This window comes from Macaca fascicularis, chromosome 6 (assembly GCF_037993035.2).
Source record: "Macaca fascicularis isolate 582-1 chromosome 6, T2T-MFA8v1.1".
Classification (NCBI taxonomy): domain Eukaryota; kingdom Metazoa; phylum Chordata; class Mammalia; order Primates; family Cercopithecidae; genus Macaca; species Macaca fascicularis.
Genome location: NC_088380.1, coordinates 41042803 through 41064934, shown reverse-complemented (window position 1 = coordinate 41064934; position 22132 = coordinate 41042803). Strand labels below are relative to the sequence as shown.

Genomic DNA, 22132 nt, shown 5'->3' with positions numbered 1-22132 from the left:
TTTTCCAATTAAAATGTAATACATGACAATTAAAGACTTAGAAAAACACCAACAAAAATAGAGAAGAGAATAAAAATTATCTTTAATCCCATGACCCAGAAGATAACCATTGTTCTTTTTTTTTTTTTTTTTTCTCCTCTGGATTTTATTTAGTTTTAGCAAAGTGTTTGACATAGTTCACGTCAAACATATTCTTAAATATATGAAGTTAGGGAATTAGAATAGGAAATCATTCAGGGTATGGCCTTTCCAGTCACATAGAACTGGGTTGTAATCCTGGTTCTGTCACTTACTGTCTTTGTGACCTTGAGCATGTTCATAGATTTTTTTTTTTTAACCTCAGTTCCTTCATTTAAAACAAAGAGATATTATCTTCATGTAATTGTTTCGATGATGAGGGGAGATAATGTATATGAAGTGTTTAGCATAAAACTTAGCATATAGTAAGTACTCAATAGTTGTCTACTATTTTTGTTGTTACATTATTTTCACTTAACATATCAAAAGAGTATTATAATGAAGCTACCTAATATGTTCTCTTTCTAAGCTGGAAATAAGCTGTTCTTTGTCATTGTCATTGTCATTTGTCCCATAACTTTTTCCCCCCATTGCTACATCAGTGCATTCTCTCTCTTAAAACCAGAGGGAGATTGGAGCATTTTCCTCAACATACACAATGAAGTGCGAGCTAGAAGAGGAAAATTTCAGTGCAAAAAGTGACAGTAATACAGTATGAGTATAAATATAAATTAGGTCATATTCTAAATTCCCCAAACTTACTTTCAGTCTCAGCTGTATTCAAAATCATTCTCCTGATCCTGCCTTTTTCTCTCAGGGAACATGAATGGTTTAAACAGGACCTTCCAAAGTATCTCTTTCCTGAGGATCCATCATATAGTTCAACCATGATTGACGATGAAGCCTTAAAAGAAGTATGTGAAAAGTTTGAGTGCTCAGAAGAGGAAGTTCTCAGCTGTCTTTATAACAGAAATCACCAGGATCCTTTGGCAGTTGCATACCATCTCATAATAGATAACAGGAGAATAATGAATGAAGCCAAAGATTTCTATTTGGCGACAAGCCCACCTGATTCTTTTCTTGATGATCATCACCTGTCTCGGCCCCATCCTGAAAGAGTACCATTCTTGGTTGCTGAAACACCAAGGGCACGCCATACCCTTGATGAATTAAATCCGCAGAAATCCAAACACCAAGGTGTAAGGAAAGCAAAATGGCATTTAGGAATTAGAAGTCAAAGTCGTCCAAATGATATTATGGCAGAAGTATGTAGAGCAATTAAACAATTGGATTATGAATGGAAGGTAAGAAAGAGATAACATTTTGATTATTAGCATATTTGGCAAACCCACCATCTATAAAATGTTTTATAGAAGAATTACTTTTGACTTGGTTTTTGTTATACCATGTGCTAGGTTGTAAACCCATATTATTTGCGTGTACGAAGGAAGAATCCTGTGACAAGCACTTACTCCAAAATGAGTCTACAGTTATACCAGGTGGATAGTAGAACTTATCTACTGGATTTCCGTAGTATTGATGGTATGTACGTCACACAAAACAACATAGATTAGACATTGTTACTAACTTGATATTTTACTCTTTGATTCTTTTGAGGCTTCTTGACTTGTTCCTAGTAATTCAACTGCAAAGGAATAGAAAATGTGACTTCTTGTGCCTTTGCAATATTAACATTTATGAATCTTATTATTGTAGTCTTATAGCATATTGTCCTTTTAAGATTATCATCTTGTAAAATCCTTAAAGCCAGGTGAAGTCTGATCCTAAGGTGATAGTTTTCTGCTGCATTTGTTTTTTTGGTGTAGTTCATTTTGGTAAGATAAATGTTTTATTTAGAAATAAATATTGACTCTTCTGTAAGCTTTTATTTATTATTAAATAAATTTTCAGTTAAGAATGAAGTTACGGCAATTCTTCATCGGCCAATTCAGTTGCATTAAGCTACAGTGTTGAGCATAGGTGTGGTGGCTCATGCCTATAAACAGCCCAGCACTTTGGGAGGCTGAAGTGGGAGGATTGCTTGAGCCCAGGAATTTGAGACCAGCCTTAGCAACATAGTGACACTGTGTCTTTACAAAATATTAAAAAAACAATATATATAGTATCACCTTTGCTTATGGAAGGTTGCATAGAATTATTAGATGAGGTTCACCTATGAAATTTTTTCTTCTTTATAAACTAAAAGATAGTATACACATAGTAGCAGAAAGACACAGGTTTGAGGCATGATATGTTGGCCAAACCAGTTTGTCTGGTTATCTTGAGGTCTATATAGTATGTATCTGCTAACATATAGTAATGCAGTCTGAAATCTGAAACACAGAATGTGTTTTATTTTTCTTGTATTTGGATCAAATTTGCAACCTTAGTTTTACTAGTACTGGGGTATACCAGTTGAATGCCCATTTTTGTTTTTGTATTGTGTTCCCAACCTTAGTTGTTCTTTGATTTTTATTCATTGGAATTGTTGCTGTTTTATGAAATACTAAATGAAATATGAAGGGAAAGTGGAAAGTAAAAAGTACTAAGCCGAGCATTGGGAGAGTTGGGTTCTAGACTTACCTTTTTGTTCATTTGTTACCTTGGGCAAGTCACTTCTCTGGTTGTCTTATCAATAAAGTGAGGGGTTGGATGAGATGGTTTCGAGTATACCTCCCAAATTTGAAGTGCATTGATTCTATGATTTTAGTATAGAGGGATTACATTTTATTGCTATAGAATAATATTTATTAATCCCTAGATTGTTGGTTTACTGGGCTCTTAACCTTGGATTGCAGCTGATGAGTAGCTATACTGTACCCAACTTTGATTAGCCATCTTGAGAATACATACTGAATGTAAAAAAGGTGAATAGTTTAATACAGGCTCATTGACTCTATTTTAGAAGGTATTTAGAATAAACGTGCTCTTGATAGCTGGCCAGCAGCCCCACTTAAAGAAGCAAATACAATACTGTTACAAAACTTTTTGGGAGAAGGTCATAGACTATAATAAATTGAAATTCTTTTTACCCAGATGAAATTACAGAAGCCAAATCAGGGACTGCTACTCCACAGAGATCGGGATCAGTTAGCAACTATCGATCTTGCCAAAGGAGTGATTCAGATGCTGAGGCTCAAGGAAAATCCTCAGAAGTTTCTCTTACCTCATCTGTGACCTCACTTGACTCTTCTCCTGTTGACCTAACTCCAAGACCTGGAAGTCACACAATAGAATTTTTTGAGATGTGTGCAAATCTAATTAAAATTCTTGCACAATAAACAGAAAACTTTGCTTATTTCTTTTGTAGCAATAAGCATGCATAATAAGTCATAGCCAAATGCTTCCATTTGTAATCAAGTTATACATAATTATAACTGAGGGCTGGCGTTTTGAAATGCAATTTGCACAGGGATTGGAACATGATTTATAGTTAAAAGCTAATATGCAGAAATGAATTAAGATCATTTTGTTCATTGTGCAGTACGTATATAGCATAATATACACAGTGAATTATAGGTCTCTCAGGCTCACCTGATTTTTGGCTATTTTATATTTAGTGTACACAGGGCTTTGAAAATATTAATTTACATAAAGGCCTTCATATATTATTACATGTTATATATTTGCTTCATAAATTTATTCAATAAATATTTGCCTAGAATTCTCAAGACCTTTATAGGTGATTTTGTTTTCTGGGCTCCTTAACTTCTTAAATAGCTAGTATCTTCCAGCAGTACTAACAGTCTAGATAACTTCTTCCATATCCCTCCCTCTTTGTTTTTTTGAGACAGAGTCTCACTCTGTCACCCAGGCTGGAGTCTCCGCCTCCCGGGTTCAAGTGATTCTCCCGCCTCAGCTTCCTGAGTAGCTGGAACTACAGGCGCGTGCCACCACACCCGGCTAATTTTTTGTATTTTTAGTAGAGACGGGGTTTCACTGTGTTGGCCAGGCTAGTCTCGAACTCCTGACCGCGTGATCCACCACCTTGGCCTCCCAAAGAGGTGGGATTACAGGTGTGAGCCACAGTGCCCGGCCTCCATATCCCCCTTTAAAAATTCTGTAGTGTATGGTAAGTCATATCAGATATCAGATCTAATTTAAATTTTATTTTAGCTTTACAAGTCCAAAAACACAGAATTTATATATTCAGATACTCTAGGACTAATTTTAATCTTAAAATATTCCCACTATATTCTGTACACAAAATGTTCTTTTTTTGTTACAAGAGCTGAGTTGCATATACTGTAAATAAATCATATTATTTTTGCCAATTTCACAGATTCCTCTGGCTCATCATGTCAGTCATTATTGAGTATATGCAAACATTGCTAGTTATTTGATTATGTATCTTTTAAGTTGATTCAGTGCATAGAAAGACTATCTCTTACAAACTTTAAGTGCTCTGATATGACTTCCCCCCCAAATTTTATTATGAACATTTTTAAAAACAGAAACATCGAAAACCTGTTCAGTAAGCACATGTATATCTACCACTTAGATTCAGCAGTTGTTAATGCTTTGTCATTTGTTTTCTCTATACCTATGTATAGATACAGCTAGTTATGCATATACATGCATATATGTGTGTGTGTGTATATGTATATGTGCTTTTTTTTCCTGAACCATTTGGATGTTACAGACATATCACCGTGAAAATACTTCAAGTATCTCCTACAGATAATGACATTCTCCTAAAAATCCATAATATCATTGTAAAATTAATAATTCCCCAATATCATCTAATCAAGCCATATTTAAATTTCTGAAGTTACCTCCAAATTTCTTTATAGCTGATTATTTCAAACCAGGATCCAATTAAACTTTACATATGACACTTGGTGATAACTCTTTAGTTGGATATAACATTATTATTATTTTGATAAAATGTGGAACAAAGCAATTCTATTAATAAGTGGTCACATTTGTTTTGGGCTTGAAGTACTTTTTAAAGATACTGGATTTTCCTAAGATTTCTGATTTACATTGATATTTTCTTTTTCTCATTCTTAATAATTGCATCACACAATAGATGTAAATGAAGATTTAGTCACCTCAGATAAAATTGGTATCATGTGTATGATAATATTGTATCATTTGTATTTGCCTTATGTTAACTTTAAGAAATTGATTTTTTTGTATTAATCATTTTCCCATTGCAACAGAGCTATATTTTTTCTATTTTAAGAATCATATTTTAGGATTATTTTTGGCAAATACAGTGAGCACTTATGTAACCAGATGATAATGAACTCAAATGTCATGATAGCTTGCATAAATGGTGACTCTAGTAGATTTGACTTAAGCACTTCTAGAATCATGCACTGAATTCAAAAGAAAAATCTTGCTGCTTTTTATCCGGGGCTTGTTCTATTCAACTTCTAATTTGAAAGCTGTACAAAGTAATAGAAGTTCCATTTAAATATGAGTTCAAAACTGTATTTATAACTTGTTATGTAGCCCTCTCTGTAGGGGATTCTAATTTTACTTAGGGTCTCTAAATGCAGCATAATGTTCCTGATGTTAACAGAAGACTGTATTTTTAAAGTTACAAATTTGTATATAGAATTAAGTAATGGCGCTATGTAAGCTGTTGTGGGGAGGAGGGAAGAAAAGGAGGAACCAATTAAATAGGACCTTCTAAAAATTGTTAATTTTGTAAACTTTGCTTCTCTTATAAGTTATTGTGATTCAGTTTAGTTACTGCATTTTATTTTGAAAATATTTAAATATTGCACTTCTATAAATAGTATGATAAATGCACAGACAATTGCAGTAAATTCTTTTTTAAGCTAGGATATTTGAAATGACAACCTTTGGTTAAGTGTGTCAAGGTTGCACAGAATTTTCACAATTTTTTTGTTGTTTGCAAATTGTTACTAATATTAAAGAGGGAGGTAAGGGAGGCAATGCAAATGATTTTTAATCTTTTTTTATTATCTTTTCAGCAATTTATATTTTTTGTGACTTTATGCAACCATATTTTTACTTTGTCTTGACAACTGAAAGATGTATAAGGTTTTTTTTGCCAGAAATGTACTGTATACATAGTTTTAAATATAACAGATTTTACTGATGTGTAAAAATTTTGCCATTAAAATAATTGATTTCTCACTGAGAGGAACTTTTCTACCAGGTTGGGGCATATGGGAGCTTAATATATCATATCTAATTTAAAATAATTTCAGTGAAATAAACTCCATTGCTTTTACTTAACTTTTTCTTGAGATGCTTTTGTAGTTTTTCAGAGTTTTAGATGATTTTATACAAAATCCTCTGCCCAGCACTGCTCTTTTTGATGTTGTAGTGACACCATTCACATTGAATTACTGCTTGGTAGCCTGTGGCTATATGTGGGAACTCCATGCATCTGTGTTCTGACTGGCACCTTTGGAATGAAAGAAAAGTGTGTACTGTCCAAATCTTTTTTCCCTTAATTCCTTCCCTCCTCTTCCCACCCATAATAGAAATTTTATTTCCACTGTGAGTTCTGACAAGAATGAAATTCCACATACAACGTAACGGTAAATTGTTGGTAGGTAGAAGTTAATATTTGTGGTTCATGTATATTTTGACCAGAGTATATTTAAGTATACAATTTCAACTTCCTTGATTTAGAAATATGATATAATAAAGAAAAACTTCATTTATAATCTGTTACAATGTACTTATGTTTTTTAACCTCTGGGAAAACTCAGTGGGAAAAAAAAAAAGGCTAAGTATCTGTGCACCTTGCGGTGGCTCACACTTGTAATCCTAGCCCTCTGGGAGGCCGAGGTGGGTGGATCACCTGAGGTCAGGAGTTCAAGACCAGCCTGGTCAACATGGTGAAACTCCATCTCTACTAAAAACACAAAAATTAGCCAGTGTGGTGGCGGGCGCCTGTAGTCCCACCTACTTGGGAGGCTAAGGCACGAGAATCACTTGAACCTGGGAGGTGGAGGTTGCAATGGGCTGAGATCGTGCCACTGCACTACCAGTCTGGGTGACAGAGCGAGACTCTGTCTCAAAAAAACCCCACCAAAACAACAACAACAAAATGTACCTAGAAATATAAAATATAGTACCTGACCACATTTAAGTTCTCAAACATTGTGATTTTTGTCTTGACTACATGAGTCTTGATTTCATCTAAAAACCAACCACTTGAACAAAACATTATGATAGATACAATAAAAGCCAAAGTAACTACCATTTATCAGTTGCTAACACTTGATTTGGTTATAGTCCTACTACTCTTAGAATTCAATTAGTATTAAATATTGTATCCACATGGCATTGTTAGGCAGGGGCTTGTGCTAGATTGTTGACACTCTGTTATCTTTAAAACAACAAAAGAAAACTGCTAAAGAGTGTTATGAATGTATGTAAGGTTTTTTTTAGGGAATGTATAAATTGCTATAGGTATTTACCTTGGCTGTACAAGAATTGTCCAAGAAATTCTTGTTTGAAAAATCAGAATTTTTGAAGTCTTATTGTAAATAAACTTCAATTTACTGTAAATGCCAATAAATTATGACTAAATTTAAAGGATTTTGGCAAGTGATCATGTCTTAAAAAGACAGCATAAGACATATATTAAATATGTTAGGTGAATCAAGATCATAGACCAGTCAGAGTTAGTAGAGAAGTGGTGAGTGAAGTATAAAAACTTAGTGGGAGCTACCCTTAAACATAGTAGTGGAGATCAGGGTTAGGTTACTTGAGAAATTTAGCAAAGACCCCTAGGTAGGGGGCACAGCTTCAAGCACCACTTACTCGCTCTGCAAACTCTATTCCTTCTAATGGCTACTATGAACTAATGACACTATGAATGTGACCATAAGATAAATCCTCCTCTGGATGTCTTGTTAGAGGTACATGTTTTCTTATTTAAGACTTTCATAGACATATATACAGAAAAGTGTACAAATAAGTATTTGGCTTAATGAATTTTCAGTGTTTCAGGTATCAAGGAAACATGACCATGTAAACCTCTAGGCAAATTAAGAAACACTGCCACCACCTTCGTGTTTTTCATAATTAATATCAGAAGCAAACGGTCACTTCTGCCTTCTGTAAGTAACACAGACCAACCGTGGTACAACGTAGGAAGGCAGTGCATAAGGATGTGAATGCCAGGAGTGAATGCCATCTTGGAGCCTGGCTACTGCAGTCATGCATTGATCGTTTTCAAATATTACTGGTTCACTTATGCAGCCTGCACAAATATTGACGTATTTAAGCAAACAATGTAAATAAAAGTCACAACTAATAATGACTGATATCACAAAATTCTGGAGATACTGGGAAGCTGCCAAGATCATTATGGTGAATACCATTTTTCCAAAATCATAGTTTTTTGCCTAAAGTCTTGAATTTTGTCATTGGCAACAAACTCAATTTTTTTTTCCTCTTTCCTCCCTCCCTCCTTCTCTCTCTTTTTTTCCTTTCCTCTTCCCCTTTCCCTTTCCTTGTTTTTCTTGAAGTTACGGATTCCCTTCGTTCATTTTTCAAGAAAGGTTTGTCAAATACCCAAGTACTCATCTTAGTAAAATTTGTGTTCCAGGACAAAAAGTAGTTAATAATGCCATCTCACAATAGCTCTTCTTTGATACATCATACTTCAATAGGCAGCAGAAGTACTTTATGAGGACTTCCAAGTTTTTACAAAGAATATTAAGTGTCAGGGTGGTTATAATAAAGTTAACTTCTTATAAAGTAATAAAGTAACTTTATTATGCTGGAGACAGCATTCTTTTTTTTTTTTTTTTTTTTTTTGAGACCGGGCCTCGCTCTGTCGTCCAGGCGGGAGTGCAGTGGTGTGACCTCGGCTCACTGCAGCCTCGACCTCCAAGGCTCAAGGGATCCTCCCAAGCCAGCCTCTGAGTAGTTGGGATTCAGGTGCGCGCCGCCAGGCCTGGCTAATTTTTGTATTTTTGGTAGAGACGGGGTTTCGCCATGTTGGCCAGGCTAGTCTCGAACTCCTGACCTCCCAAAGTGCTAAGATTACAGGCGTGAACCACCGCGCCCGGCCCATTTTTCCTACTGTGAGCGTGTGGTGGTGAAGAAGAGCTCCCGGTACGGTTTGGTGTCATTACTGTAATTCCTGCGGAGGCGCCAGCACCTTGACCTGCCGTTGCTTTTCCACCATGAGTGCAAACGTCAGCATTGTGCAAAGGGCAAATCACGTCTTCATATTAGTATGAAAATAATTTTGGCTTTGAAAGAGTGTCGGTGACCCTCAGGACAATGTTGGTCGACATCAATGGTTCTCAATGGGGCAGGGTGGGAGGGGTGGTTTTTCTTCCAGGGAAAATTTCACTGTCTGGGGAAACCATTGGCTGTCACAACTGACCAGTGGTGGCATCCCGTGGAGAGACCAGAGATGCTGCTAAGTACCCTACAATGCACAGGACACCCCGTCCCCCAACAAAGCATTATCCAGTTTGAAATGTTAATGGCGCTGAGGCCGAGAAAGCATGACTTCCAAAAACGAGTGTATAAATTAACAATCTTGATTACCTTTGTTACATGTGCTCGTTTATTTTCTTTTCTTTTTTTTTTTTTTTTTTTTTTTGAGACGGAGTCTCGCTCTGTCGCCCAGGCTGGAGTGCAGTGGCCGGATCTCAGCTCACTGCAAGCTCTGCCTCCCGGGTTTTTACGCCATTCTCCTGCCTCAGCCTCCCGAGTAGCCGGTACTACAGGCGCCCGCCACCTCGCCCGGCTAGGTTTTTGTATTTTTTAGTAGAGACGGGGTTTCACCGTGTTAGCCAGGATGGTCTCGAACTCCTGACCTCGTGATCCGCCCGTCTCGGCCTCCCAAAGTGCTGGGATTACAGGCTTGAGCCACCGCGCCCGGCCGTGCTCGTTTATTTTCAAGACATGACGCACAGCTACGTTCAGGCCGTAATACTGCCTTCCGAGTCCAACTCATTGTAACTTTCACGTGAAGGCTGCAGTTCAGCCTGGAGCCTCCCTGACCAGCTTCCCCGCCCCGCCGCCTCGAGCCCTTTATAACCGAGTTTTGCCTCGCTGTTCTCTGCGTCTGGCCGATCTCATCAGCTAGGCTATTAGGCAGGAGCATATCCTAATCCTTTGAATCACGTAAAATCGTTTTCCCCTCACCTTATTCCCCACTGACTGGACGCGACGCTGCGCGGTACCGCTGGGGTGGCTCCTCCTGGTGCGCTCCTCACCCCGCGCAGCCTCATTTTCCCGCGCTCCTGCGCTGCGGTCATTCGGTGCTGCTGTCAGAGGGCGCGCCCAGCCGCGTGGCCCTGATTACTACAAATCCCAGAAGGTCATGCGGTGGGGGCGGCCGCGGTGACTTCTGGGATTTGTGGTCTCGGAGAAGGGATTGGCGGAGGAGAAAGACAGAGTCGTCTTTCCTTTGCCTGCTTCTGTGGACTGTTCGAACGCCCCGGGGTGGGCCAAACCCGTTTCTTAGGAAACCAGGGATCCAGGGCAGGCAGGTAGGAATTTGGGCGTGATAATTTCTGCTTCCAGTGGGCCAGAATGTAAACACGGGGCCTTGGGAGGTGTTATCAGGTAACTGGGGTTGCCCGGTCGGCGGTGGAAGCTGAAGAAGAGGAGGAAAACGAGGCGAGTGGGTGCTGTGATTGGGGCAGAAAGGACCTTCGGAGTAGGAGTAGAAACCCGACGGAATCCGGTAGAGCCTGTTCGCTTGGGTTGGTCTCCAGGGACAAGCGAGTCTAGGGGTCGGGCCCGCAGTGGCACCTTCGCCAGGCTGCGCGGCCGCAACGTTCGCTGCGCGGTGGGAGGGGCGGGTCGAGCCGGCCGCTCCCCGCTGGAGAGGTGTCTGCGGCCCGGGGCGGTCCGTGCACGCGCAGGTGACGTCCGGGGCAGCCTTTCTGAGCATTTTTATTATTGTTGACCAATGAAGGGAAAGTCGCTAATACTGGTTTTTCTCTTGCGGTGGCGTTTTTTGGTAAATCGTTTCTTGGATTCCTCACCTCTGAATACCTCCTTCTACCCAGAAGGTTGCTGTTGTGATTTCCTGATCTTGTTCATGTAGTGGTTTTTCCCTTTGGGTGCTGCATCCTCAGACAGTCAAGACAAGCCCTCTCTGGCAGCTGGGTAAATGTCAAGCCGTCAACAGATATTGAGCGCCTACTATAGGGATCATTGTAACAGTACAGGAATTTAGAATACAGCGTCGTTGTTTAGAGTTGTTATGCCATTCCTGAAATATAATGCTGTATAAAAGGTTGAATTTGTCTGGTTTCATGAGTTTAACATGAACATGAAACCGGTGTGATTGTGGTTTACCCACATGGTTTCTTATTCTGGTAAAAAAATGTTAAGTCTAGGATGTTGGCACCTCGGGCTTCTAACTAGACTTAGGAAACCCTCCTTCATAAGAAGTTTTCATTTCATGTTCAGATAGTCACAGAGGAACAATAAACTCGTACGGCTTAAGATATCTGAAACAACTGGGAGTGTTAAATTTTCCAGTGCAGAAAGTGCTTTGCATGTTCTAGGATTCACACACCTTTTTAAGCCTGGCTAAGTTTACTTCAAAGCTTAAGTCCTCCAGAAAGCCTCAAGTGTCCCTTCTCTGATGTCATGGCATCCTTTGTTTACTCTCTTGTAGCGCTTACCGTGTATTGAAATTGACTGTACTCTGTGGTTTCCAGACACTTTTGAAGAAAATATAAAACTTCGCTAATGGCCTTGATAACAGATTCATGCTTTTACACCGTAGTGGGCCCTTGATACTACTGTTTGGTATCTCTATTTATCCTTTGTTGCTTTTCCTTATCTCCGCAGTAACTATTTTAGATCTTTTCCGTTTTTCTCAAGAACTCAGATATGTTATTTTCCTTTTACTTTGAGCAGATGACTAGCCGCTGTTTGCTGGAGAAATGTGAAGCTTAGGGCATGAAATTCCTCATTTTCCTTTCCCTCCATCCCTGAACTTGCCTGTATGTTTCACTCAATATTAACTCTTCTTTTTGTCTGAGAGGAATGTATTTTTGTCTCCCTCTTTCAGGTTAAACTTGTCGATTGCTAGTGGCATCAGGCCTCCCACACCCTCATTACCTCATTCTGTCCTGGCCTCTGCAGCCTCTGATCTCTAGAAGGTCTCAAGGGATCTGTGGAGGAGAATGACTCAAACACCTGAGGCAACAGTGTGCATGGCTTTTTCACATATGGTTGAGAACCACCACCTTGGGCCTTAACCTGTGCTTGTCCCCAGCATTTGTAACAGTGGTTTGGGTTGGAAGATGGGGAGGGTAATCGGAGTCTGAATGACCTATGAATTTAAAAAAATCTGTAGGTCTGTATCTCACTTTTTCCTTTCCTTCCGACCCTATCACAGCCCCTCATATAATCTACAGATCTGATCAATGATTTTTTTTTTTCCTTTGATCAATGATTTTTATTGTAATTTGCCTCCAGTAAACACACTAGGTTTCCTTTAGTATTAGTAGGGTTCCCACAGTGCCTGGTGCCTCACATTATGAATAAAGAAAGTTTCATTTGGAAACTTGAAACCGGAAAACGTGGTCATCATTCTTGTTACCATTAGGGATAATCATAAATACAAGACTTTTTTTTAATCTTGTCTTACACTGATATCTTGTGAGTCTTTCCTAATGATCTGTATTTTCTCAGGTTGTCCTCACTGTGTGCCTTTCAACTTCTGTTCCATAATATCCACACTTCCCGTTTTCAGCCATCTTCCCCTGTGATACTTATAATCATCTTCAAACATGGGAAACTCATTCTCCTATATTATGATCAGTCTGGGGAGAGAGTTCGCATTGTCCTTATTCCCCAGCATAATTTATAATCCATTAGTCCTCCAGGTTTAAAAAAAAAATCTCAGTTCCTGTGGAAAGCTTGTGGTTCACCTATATCAGCCTGTATATTTCTTTATTTCTTTTTTTTTTTTGAAATGGAGTTTTGCTCGTGTTGCCCAGGCTGGCGTGCAATGGCACAATCTTGGCTCACTGCAACTTCTACCTCCCAAGTTCAAGTGATTCTCCTGCCTCAGCCTCCCAAGTAGCTGGGATTACAGGCATGCACCACCATGCCCAGCTACTTTTTGTATTTTAGTAGAGACGGGGTTTTACCATGTTAGCCAGGCTTGTCTTGAACTCCTGACCTCAGGTGATCCACCCGCCTCTGCCTCCCAAAGTGCTGGAATTACAGGCGTGAGCCACCGTGCCCAGCCAAGCCTGTATATTTCTTGATTGCTGTGATTTATTGGCTCTCTCATATTCATTAAGAACTCAGACATATGACTCACAATTTTCCTACCCCTCCAAATTCTGCCATTATCGTAGGTCTTTCCATGTGAATGACCTCACAGCCACCCTCACTTTTTTTCTCACCTTCCTTCTAGTGATTACAGGGATCATTTTATTGTGCTTCACTTTATCGCACTTCATAGAGACTGAGTTTTTGCACATTGCAACTGTACAGTAACCCTGTGTCGAGCAAGTCTTTTCGTGCTATTTGTCCAATAGCATGTGTGCACTTAGTGTCTCTGTGTTACGTTTTGGTAATTCTTGAAATATTTCAGACTTTTTAATTATTACTGTATCTGTTATGGTGATCTGTAATCGATGATCTTTGGTGTTAACAGTCGTAATCATTTTGGGCTGCCATGAACCATGCCCATATGAGATGGTGAACTTAATAAATGTGTGTTTTAAATGCTGTACCACCAACTGGCTATTCCCATCTCTCTTCTTCTCCTTGCGTCTCCCTGTTTCCTGAGACACAACAATATTGAAATTAGGCCAGTTAATCCTACAATGCCCTCTAAGTGTTCAAGTGAAAGGAAGAGTTACACATCTTTCATTTTAAATCAAAAGCTAGAAATGCTTTTAGGAAGACATGTTGAAAGCCAATGCAGGATGAAAGCTAGGCCTGTTGCACCAAACAGCCAAGTGGTGAATGCAAAGGACAAGTTATTCAATGAAATTGAAAGTGCTACTTCAGTAAACACACAAATGATAAGAAAGCAAAAACAGCTTTATTGCTAATATGGAGAAGCTCTGAGTGGTCTAGATAGATCAGACCAGCCACAGTATTCCCTTAAGCAGGAGCCTAATTTAGAGGAAGTTTCTAACTCTTTTCAATTCTGTGAATGCTGAGGGAGGTGAAGAAGCTGCCAGAGTAAAGTTTGAAACTACTAGAGGTTCGTTTATGAGGTTTAAGAAGCCATTTTCATAACATGAAAGTGCAGAGTAAAGCAGCACATGCTGATGTTATCCAGAAAAGATCTAGCTAAGATAATTGATGAAGTTGGCTACATTAAATGAGATTTTCTTTTTTTTCTTTTTTCTTTTGAGACAGAGTCTTGCTCTGTTGCCCAGGCTGGAGTGCAATGGCCATGATCTTGACTCACTGCAACCTCCACCTCCTGGGTTCAGGCAATTCTCCTGCCTTAGCCTCCCCGGTAGCTGGGGCTACAGGCATGCGTCACCCACGCCCAGCTAATTTTTGTATTTTTAGTAGAGACAGGGCTACACCATGTTGGCCAGGATGATCTTGATCTCTTGACCTTGTGAGCCTCCCACCTTGGCCCCCAAAGTGCTGAGATTACAGGTGTGAGCCACTGCGCCCGGCCACAAGATTTCCAGTGTAGATGACACAGCTTTCTATTGGAAGAAGATACTCTCCAGGGCTTTCATAGCTGCAGAGAAGTCAATGTTTGGCTTTAAAGCATCAGAAGACAGGCTGACTCCTTAAATTGAAGTCAATGTCTATTTACCATTCTCAAAATCCTATGGTCCTTGAGAATTATGCTAAATGTACTTTGCCTATGTTCTATAAATGGAACAACAAAGCCTGGGTGATGGCACATCTGTTTACAGCATGGTTTACTGAATATTTTAAGCCCACTGTTGAGACCTGCTCGTGAAGAAAAAATTCCTTTCAAAATATTACTCATTGACAGTGCACCCTGTCATCTAAGAGTTCTAATGGAGATGTACAAGATGAATGTTGTTTTCATGCCTGTTAACACAGCATCTTTTCTGCAGCCCATGGATCAAGGAGTAATTTTCACTTTCAAGTGTTACTATTTAAGAAATACATTTTGTAAGGCTGTAGCTGCCATAGATAGTGATTCTTCTGCTTCATTTGGGCAAAGTCAATTGAAAACTTTCTGGAAAGGATTCTAATTCTAGATAACCATTAATAATATTTGTGATTCATGGGAGGTGGTCAAAATATCAACATCAACAGGAATTTGGAAGAAGTTGATTACAACTTTCATGGATAACTTTTGGGGGTTCAAGACTTCAGTGCAGGAAATAACTGCAGATGTGGTGGAAACAGTAAGAGAACTCAAATTAGTAGTGGAGCCTGAAGATGTGACTGAATTCCTGCAATCTCATGATAAAATTTGAAAGGATGAGGAGTTGCTTCTTGGGGATGAGCAAAAAAAGTGGTTTCTTGAGATGGAACCTACTCCTGGTGAAGATGCTGTTAACATTGTTGAAATGACAACAAAGGATTTAGAGTACATTATATAAACTTAGTTGATAAAGCAGTGGCAGGGTTTGACAGTATTAAGTCCAATTTTGAAAGAAGTTCTACTGTGGGTAAAATGCTACCAAATAGGATTGCATGCTACAGAAAAATTTTTTATGAAAGAGAGAGTCAGTCGATGCAGCAAACTTCATTGTTGTCTTTTTTTTTTTTTTTTTTTTTTTGAGACAAAGTCTTACCCTATCACCCAGTGTGCCAGGGTGGAGTCCAGTGGCATGATCATGGCTCACTGCAGCCTTAACCTCCTGGGCTCAGGTGATCCTCCTGCCTCAATCTCCTGAGTAGGTGGGACTACAGATGTGTACCACTACGCCTGACTAGTTTTTACAAATTTTTTGTAGAGATGAGGTTTTGCTGGTCTCAAGCTCCTGGGCTCAACACCTCTACCTGCCTTAGCCTCCCAAAGTGCTAGGATTACAGGCGTGAGCCAACATGCCTGACCACTGTTGTCTTATTTTAAGAAATTGTCACAGCCACCCCAGCCTTCAGTAGCCACCACCTTGATCAGTCAGCAGCCATCAACATTGAGGAAAAACTCTCCACCAGTAAAAAGATTAGGACTTGCTGAAGGTTCAGATGATCATTGGCATTTCTCAGCAATAAAATGTTTTTAAATGAAGACATGTACTTTTTTTTTTTTTTTTTTTTTTTTTGAGACGGAGTTTTACTCTGTCGCTCAGGCTGGAATGCAGTGGTGCGAGCTCGGCTCACTGCAACCTCTGCCTCCTGAGTTCAAGTGGTTCTCCTGCCTCAGCCTCCTGAGTATCTGGGATTACAGGCACATGCCACCACGCCCGGATAATTTTTGTATTTTTAGTAGAGACGGGATTTCACCATGTTGGTCAGGCTGGTCTCGAACTCCTGACCTTGTGATCTGCCCGCCTCAGCCTCCCAAAGTGCTAGGATTGCAGGCATGAGCCACTGTGCCTAGCAAGGCATGTACATTTTTAAAGATGATGCTATAACACTTAATGGACTATAGTGTAGTGTAAATGTAACTTTTATATGCATAGGGAGACCAAAGCATTTCTGTGACCCACTTTTTGGTATTATTCACTTTATTGCAGTGGTCTGGAACGGACCGTGCAACAACTCTGAGATAGGCCTGTGCTTATATATCACTTCAGCCATGTGCATCAGTGATGAGGACCTTGAAACCTGCTCAAACTTAACACACTATTTCAATTCTCTCCCTCCCATACTCCCACAATGCCCATTCTTTGGTAGTTTCATAAAGCCCTCTGATTTGTTGCTTTTCTTTATGTTTTTGGTTCATTGCTTTTTTTCTCTATTTCTCTAGTTGATCATTTGATCCAAATCTCCTTGTGGTTATAGACTCTTTTAAGAATGGAATGAAACCTTAAACACTATTCTCCAAAATGTACACAGATATAAAGAATTTTATACAATTAATATACAGTTCCCGGTGTTTCTCAGTATCTTGAAGACCATCTATACAACTAGTAAATTTTTGGATCCCTCAGTTAATCTCTTCTCTAAATAAATATTTGTTGAATTATTTCAGGATTTCCGTTAACTTTGTTTTATCGTTTATCTTGTCTTTCTTTATTTCTTACATTTGTATATCATTGCAGATTTACCAAGAAGTTCAGCATCTGTTATTTATTTATTTATTTTTTTGAGATGCAGTTTTGCTCTGTTGCCCAGGCTCACTGCAACCTCTGCCTCCCCGGTTCAAGCAATTCTCCTGCCTCAGCCTCCCAAGTAGCTGGGATTATAGGCATGTACCACCACGCCTGGCTAATTTTTGTATTTTTAGTAGAGATGGGGTTTCATCATGTTGGCCAGGCTGGTCTCAAACTCCTGACCTCAAATGATCATTGGCCTTGGCCTCCCAAAGTGCTGGGATTACAGACGTGAGCCACCATGCCCAGTCAGCATCTGTTATTTTAAAATTTACCCAATAATTTTGTGAGTTAAGTCATTTACCAAGTTTGAATCTTTTAAAACCTTTTTATTTTGGAAAGTTTTAACACATATGAAAGGAAAAAGTACAATGACCACTATGTACTCATCACTCAATTTCATTAGTTATCAATTAAAAGCAATCTAACTTCATCTATATTTTCTCTTCCATTGTACTCCCAACCTCCACTGATTACTTTGAAACAATTCCTAGATGTCTTATAATTTCATATGAAATATTTCAGTTTATATTTCTAAAAGCTAAGGGTTCTTTTTATAAGCGTAATTACAATACTATTATCACACCAAAGAAATAATAGCCGTAATTTACCAGGTGCGGTGGCTCACACCTATAATCCCAGCAATTTGGGAGGCTGAGGTGGGTGGATCACCTGAGGTCAGGAGTTCAAGACCAGCCTCACCAACATAGCGAAACCCCATCTCTACTAAAAATACAAAATTAGCCAGGCGTGGTGGCACATGCCTGTAATCTCAGCTGCTCTGGAGGCTAAGGCAGGAGAATCGCTTGAACCTGGAAGGCAGAGGTTGCAATGAGCTGAGGTTGCGCCACTGCACTCCAGCTGGGGGAACGAGTGAAACTCCATCTCAAAAAAAAAAAAAAAAAAAAAAAGTAGCAGTAATTCCTTAATATCATCAAATATCAAATCAGTGTTCCCATTCCTCCTCTTTCCTAAATGTTTCCTTCTGGCTGGGTGTGGTGGCTCACGCCTGTAATCCCAGCACTTTGGAAGGCTGACGCGGGTGGATCTCCTAAGGTCAGGAGTTTGAGACCAGCTTGGCTAACATGGTGAAATCCTGTTTCTACTAAAAATACAAAAAATTACCCGGGCATGGTGGCACCTCCCTTCTTTCTCTTCTTTCTTTCCTGGCAGTTTATTTCTTGAAGAAACCAGCTTTATTTTCCTTTAGTTTCTGTTTTTTGCTATCTGCATCTCTGATGTGTTATTGAACATGCTTCACTTTATCCCGTATTTCTTATAAAATGGTAGAGGCCTGATCTGACTCAGTGTTAATTTTTGTAGGAGTACTTACTTCATGAGTGGCATGCTACCTCCATCAGGAGGTGTGTGATGTCCAGTTGTCTTTCTTAGTGATGTTAGTGGCCATTGATGATTATTGCCTACAGCCACTAATTAGGGTTGAAAAATGGTGATAGTCTAATCCTGTTATTTTCTCCTTACCTATTGGTTGGAATACTTCCATAAAAGACCAAGTTTTGGGCCAGGCGCGGTGACTCACACTTGTAATCCCAGCACTTTGGGAGGCCGAGGTGGGTAGATTACCTGAGGTCGGGAGTTCGAGACCAGCCTGGTCAACATGGAGAAACCACGTCTCTAGTAAAAATACAAAAATTAGCTGGCGTGGGTGGTGTATGTGTGTAATCCCAGCTACTCGGGAGGCTGAGGCAGAAGAATCGCTTAAACCCGGGAGGCGGAGGTTGTGGTGAGCCAAGATCGTGCTACTGCACTCCAGCCTGGGCCACAAGAGTGAGACTCCATCTGAAAAAAAAAAAAAAAAAAAAGAACCAAGTTTGAATTTTAAAGCTGTTTCTTTTTAATTTTCCAGAATGGCTTCCTTTGGGTGGAAGAGGAAAATTGGTGAGAAGGTCTCAAAGGTCACTTCCCAGCAGTTTGAAGCTGAAGCTGCTGATGAGAAGGATGTAGTTGACAACGATGAAGGGAACTGGCTTCATGCCATTAAACGTAGGAAAGAAATTCTTCTTGAAGGCTGTGCTGAGAAAAGTAAACAGCTGAAGGACGAAGGAGCCAGTTTGGCTGAAAATAAAAGGTATGTATTTAAAGTTGTTGTTTTTTTTTTTAATGGAGAACAGCTTACATTTTCTAGCTCAGTGTCAGTAATGGGATGAAGAGTTATGAATTTGATAAATTCATGTTTTTAAAATCTATTTTAGGTGCTAAATTAGTCAAAGAAATAAAGTGTTTCAAAGTCATCTGAAAAATGAGAGTTTGTAAAATAGTTTTCAGGATGCAATGAAAGTTTATAAAATAGTTTTCAGGATGCTAATTATGTCCCTGCTTTGCCGTCATTTTTGTTGTGCCTAAAGAAGAGTAAATGCTAAGTAAAATGTAATTCAAGTGATTGGTCAGTAAAAGGTGGTCTTATCGCTGGAAACTTTCTGCTTATGACATTATGTATCAGGTAAATTAGGCATTTCCTGAATAGCTTTGAGGGCATGTACATTAAAAAAACAGGTATTTAGTTATTCTTTGCCATTTACTTATTATATACTTGAATAAATATGACTTACTGTATAGGAATTTGATAATAGCTTCATTTATTTTTAGCCCTTCCTTACCTAAGTTGTTCCTATATGTACCCATTTCTTTTTTCCTTTCCTCTTTTTCTTACTTTTTTATTCCTTTTCTCCTTTTTCTGCTTAGATTTTTAAGAGGGACCAAAAATCATTTTTCATTAGTCAGTGAGGAAAAGACAAATTTTTCGTAGATTCTGTTGAGAAAACTGGATTACTACATAGAGGAAAATAAAACTGGATCTGTATCTAATACCATGTACAAAGATGGACCCTGGAGGGATTAAAAATTTGTGAAAGGTAAAACTATGTAGTTAATAGAAGAAAATATAGAATGGTATCTCTATAATCTATGGTGGAAAAGGCCTTTTTTATTTTGAAAAAATTTCAAATCTATATTAAAGAATAGTACAATTGGCTGGGTGTGGTGGCTTATACTAGTAATCCCAGCACTTTGTGAGGCCAAGGTGGGAGATTTGCTTGAGCCCAGGAGTTCGAGGATGTGGTGAGCTATGATCTTGCCACTGCACTCCACCTTGGGCAACAGAGTGAGACCCTGTCAAATAAATAAATAAATAGTATATCTAGTATAATTCCAGTTCCAGTTTTAAAAAATTCTGGCTGTGTGTGGTGGCTTGTGTCTGTAATTTTTGTGCTTTGAGAGGCCGAGGCAGGAAGATTGCTTGAGCCCAGGGGTTGAGCCTACGGTGAGTTGTGACTCTGCTGTTGTGCTCCAGCTTGGGTGACAGAGTGAGACACTGTCTCCAAAACAAAACAAAAGAATAGGACAATCACATATTTCCTCTATCTAGACTCAACAATTCTTAATATTTGCTTTATCCCTGTCTTTCTACACATGCATACACACACACATACACAGGCATACATAATTGCATATTTACAGGGTTTTTTTGCTGCTCTATTTGAAAGTAAGTTTCAGACATTACGACACCTACTCCTAATTCCTCACGTTTATTCTAAGAATAAGGGTGTTATCTAACATATCTTTACCTAACCTAAGAAAATTAACAATTTTATATCTAATATTAGTTCCTGTTTAGGTTTTTCCAGTTTTCCCCCAAATGTCTTTTACAGTATATGTTTTTAAAACCAGGATCTAAGGAGTTCACACATTATATTTGGTTATTATGTCTCTTTAGTGTCTTTTGATGTCCTTGGGTTTTCTACTTTTATCCCCCATGACATTGACTGATGGAAGAGTCCAGACCAATTTTCTGTTTGATTGTTTCCTTGTGTGTGTCGTTTAATTTGTTCCTCTATCTCATGTGTTTCTTGTAAATGAAAGTTAGGTGTAGAGATTAAATTTAGAGTCTAAATATTTTTGGCAAGTATATGTCATAGGTAACATTTGTGCTTTATACTGCATCATATTGGGAGATAAATAACATTATATTGCCCTCTCTATTAGTGCAGCCATTAGAAAGACATTGTGCCTATGTCTGTCTCTTTGCTCTGTTTGGTATCTGTTGAGAGCCATATTTTTATAAAAATCTTAAAGCATTGTCCTCTGCGAAGAAAATATATTAGAAAAATTACACTTGACAGTATGAGAATTGTTGATTTGAATAAATATATGATTTTTAGAAGATGTATATATGACCAGCAGGAATAGTAGCCTAACAGGCCTTTGGTTGGGACAGAATACACTTCAGATCATCCAGAAATCTAAAATCAGGCCTGTGTGCCTTTGACTGGTATCTTCCATGTGGTGTTGAAGAGTTTGAGAATTTAAAAGAAAATGAAGTAATACTAAGCAAGAAGCACTTTTTTCTTTGTTCCTTAAAAACAAAACAAAACTGGTAAGAGTGGTGATAAGATTTCATGTTAATAATTTTTGTAAAAATGAATCAAAGTTGAGGAACCAACATGTTAGCTTTTAGGTCTGTTTTATTTTTGATTCTGGTGTAATCTTTTATTATATTTTAATATAAAACTTAAAATGGTGCTTAAGGTATGAAATACTAGCATCTCAAATTGGGAATAAAGGGTGGAAAATAAATAACAATCAAGATCTATTAACTTAACTACCTATGTTAGGTTGTGAATTCTCATTTGTGGTATTTTAGGCATAAAGATTTTTATCTTACAGAACTGTGTAAGATTAACTAGTGTGTCTTAGAAGAAAACCAAATGTAAATCCTTAATTATGAATACTTTGAGTACATCCATAAAACATCTTTAGAAACTCCTGTAAATGCCTGTTAAAAGTTCATTAACTTTGCTGTTTTCCTGGACCACACTAATGTGTGGAAGGAAAAGCTATTCTGTTATTGCCATTGGATTCCCTCTGAATTTCCTGTGACAGAGAAGAGATATCAGCATCGTAGACAAGCACAATAACTTTTGTTTTCTGCCTGTATG

General features: G+C 38.7%; 2 protein-coding genes and 1 long non-coding RNA gene across 12 annotated transcripts in view; 2 read left to right on the top strand and 1 right to left on the bottom strand.

Moving 5' to 3' along the window:
- Nucleotides 1-6671, top strand: part of PRKAA1 (protein kinase AMP-activated catalytic subunit alpha 1) — a 40756-nt gene extending 34085 nt beyond the window's left edge. For all 5 annotated transcript variants that reach the window (XM_005556788.5, XM_073993362.1, XM_073993363.1 and 2 more), the window contains 3 exons: nt 836-1322; nt 1434-1560; nt 3055-6671. In XM_005556788.5, coding sequence (XP_005556845.1) covers nt 836-1322; nt 1434-1560; nt 3055-3299 — 859 coding nt within the window. In that variant the 3' untranslated portion in view covers nt 3300-6671. The remainder of the gene's footprint in view (nt 1-835; nt 1323-1433; nt 1561-3054) is intronic.
- LOC135971269 (uncharacterized) overlaps nt 1-10277 on the bottom strand; it is a 34755-nt gene extending 24478 nt beyond the window's left edge. Inside the window, exons 1-2 of the long non-coding RNA XR_010587349.2 lie at nt 10126-10277; nt 3185-3234 (exon numbers count right to left, since the gene is read on the bottom strand). This is a non-coding gene — a long non-coding RNA (uncharacterized lncRNA). The remainder of the gene's footprint in view (nt 1-3184; nt 3235-10125) is intronic.
- A 70-nt stretch (nt 10278-10347) lies between these two features.
- The window catches only part of TTC33 (tetratricopeptide repeat domain 33), a 41079-nt gene continuing 29294 nt past the window's right edge, over nt 10348-22132 (top strand). For 3 of the 6 annotated variants that reach the window (XM_073993366.1, XM_005556786.5, XM_073993368.1), the window contains exons 1-2: nt 10348-10468; nt 19045-19266. In XM_073993366.1, the coding sequence (XP_073849467.1) occupies nt 19046-19266 (221 nt within the window). In that variant the 5' untranslated portion in view covers nt 10348-10468; nt 19045. Of the gene's footprint in view, nt 10473-19044; nt 19267-22132 lie in introns of all 6 variants that reach the window. The other 3 variants (XM_045393666.3, XM_005556785.5, XM_073993367.1) reach the window with 1 other exon arrangement.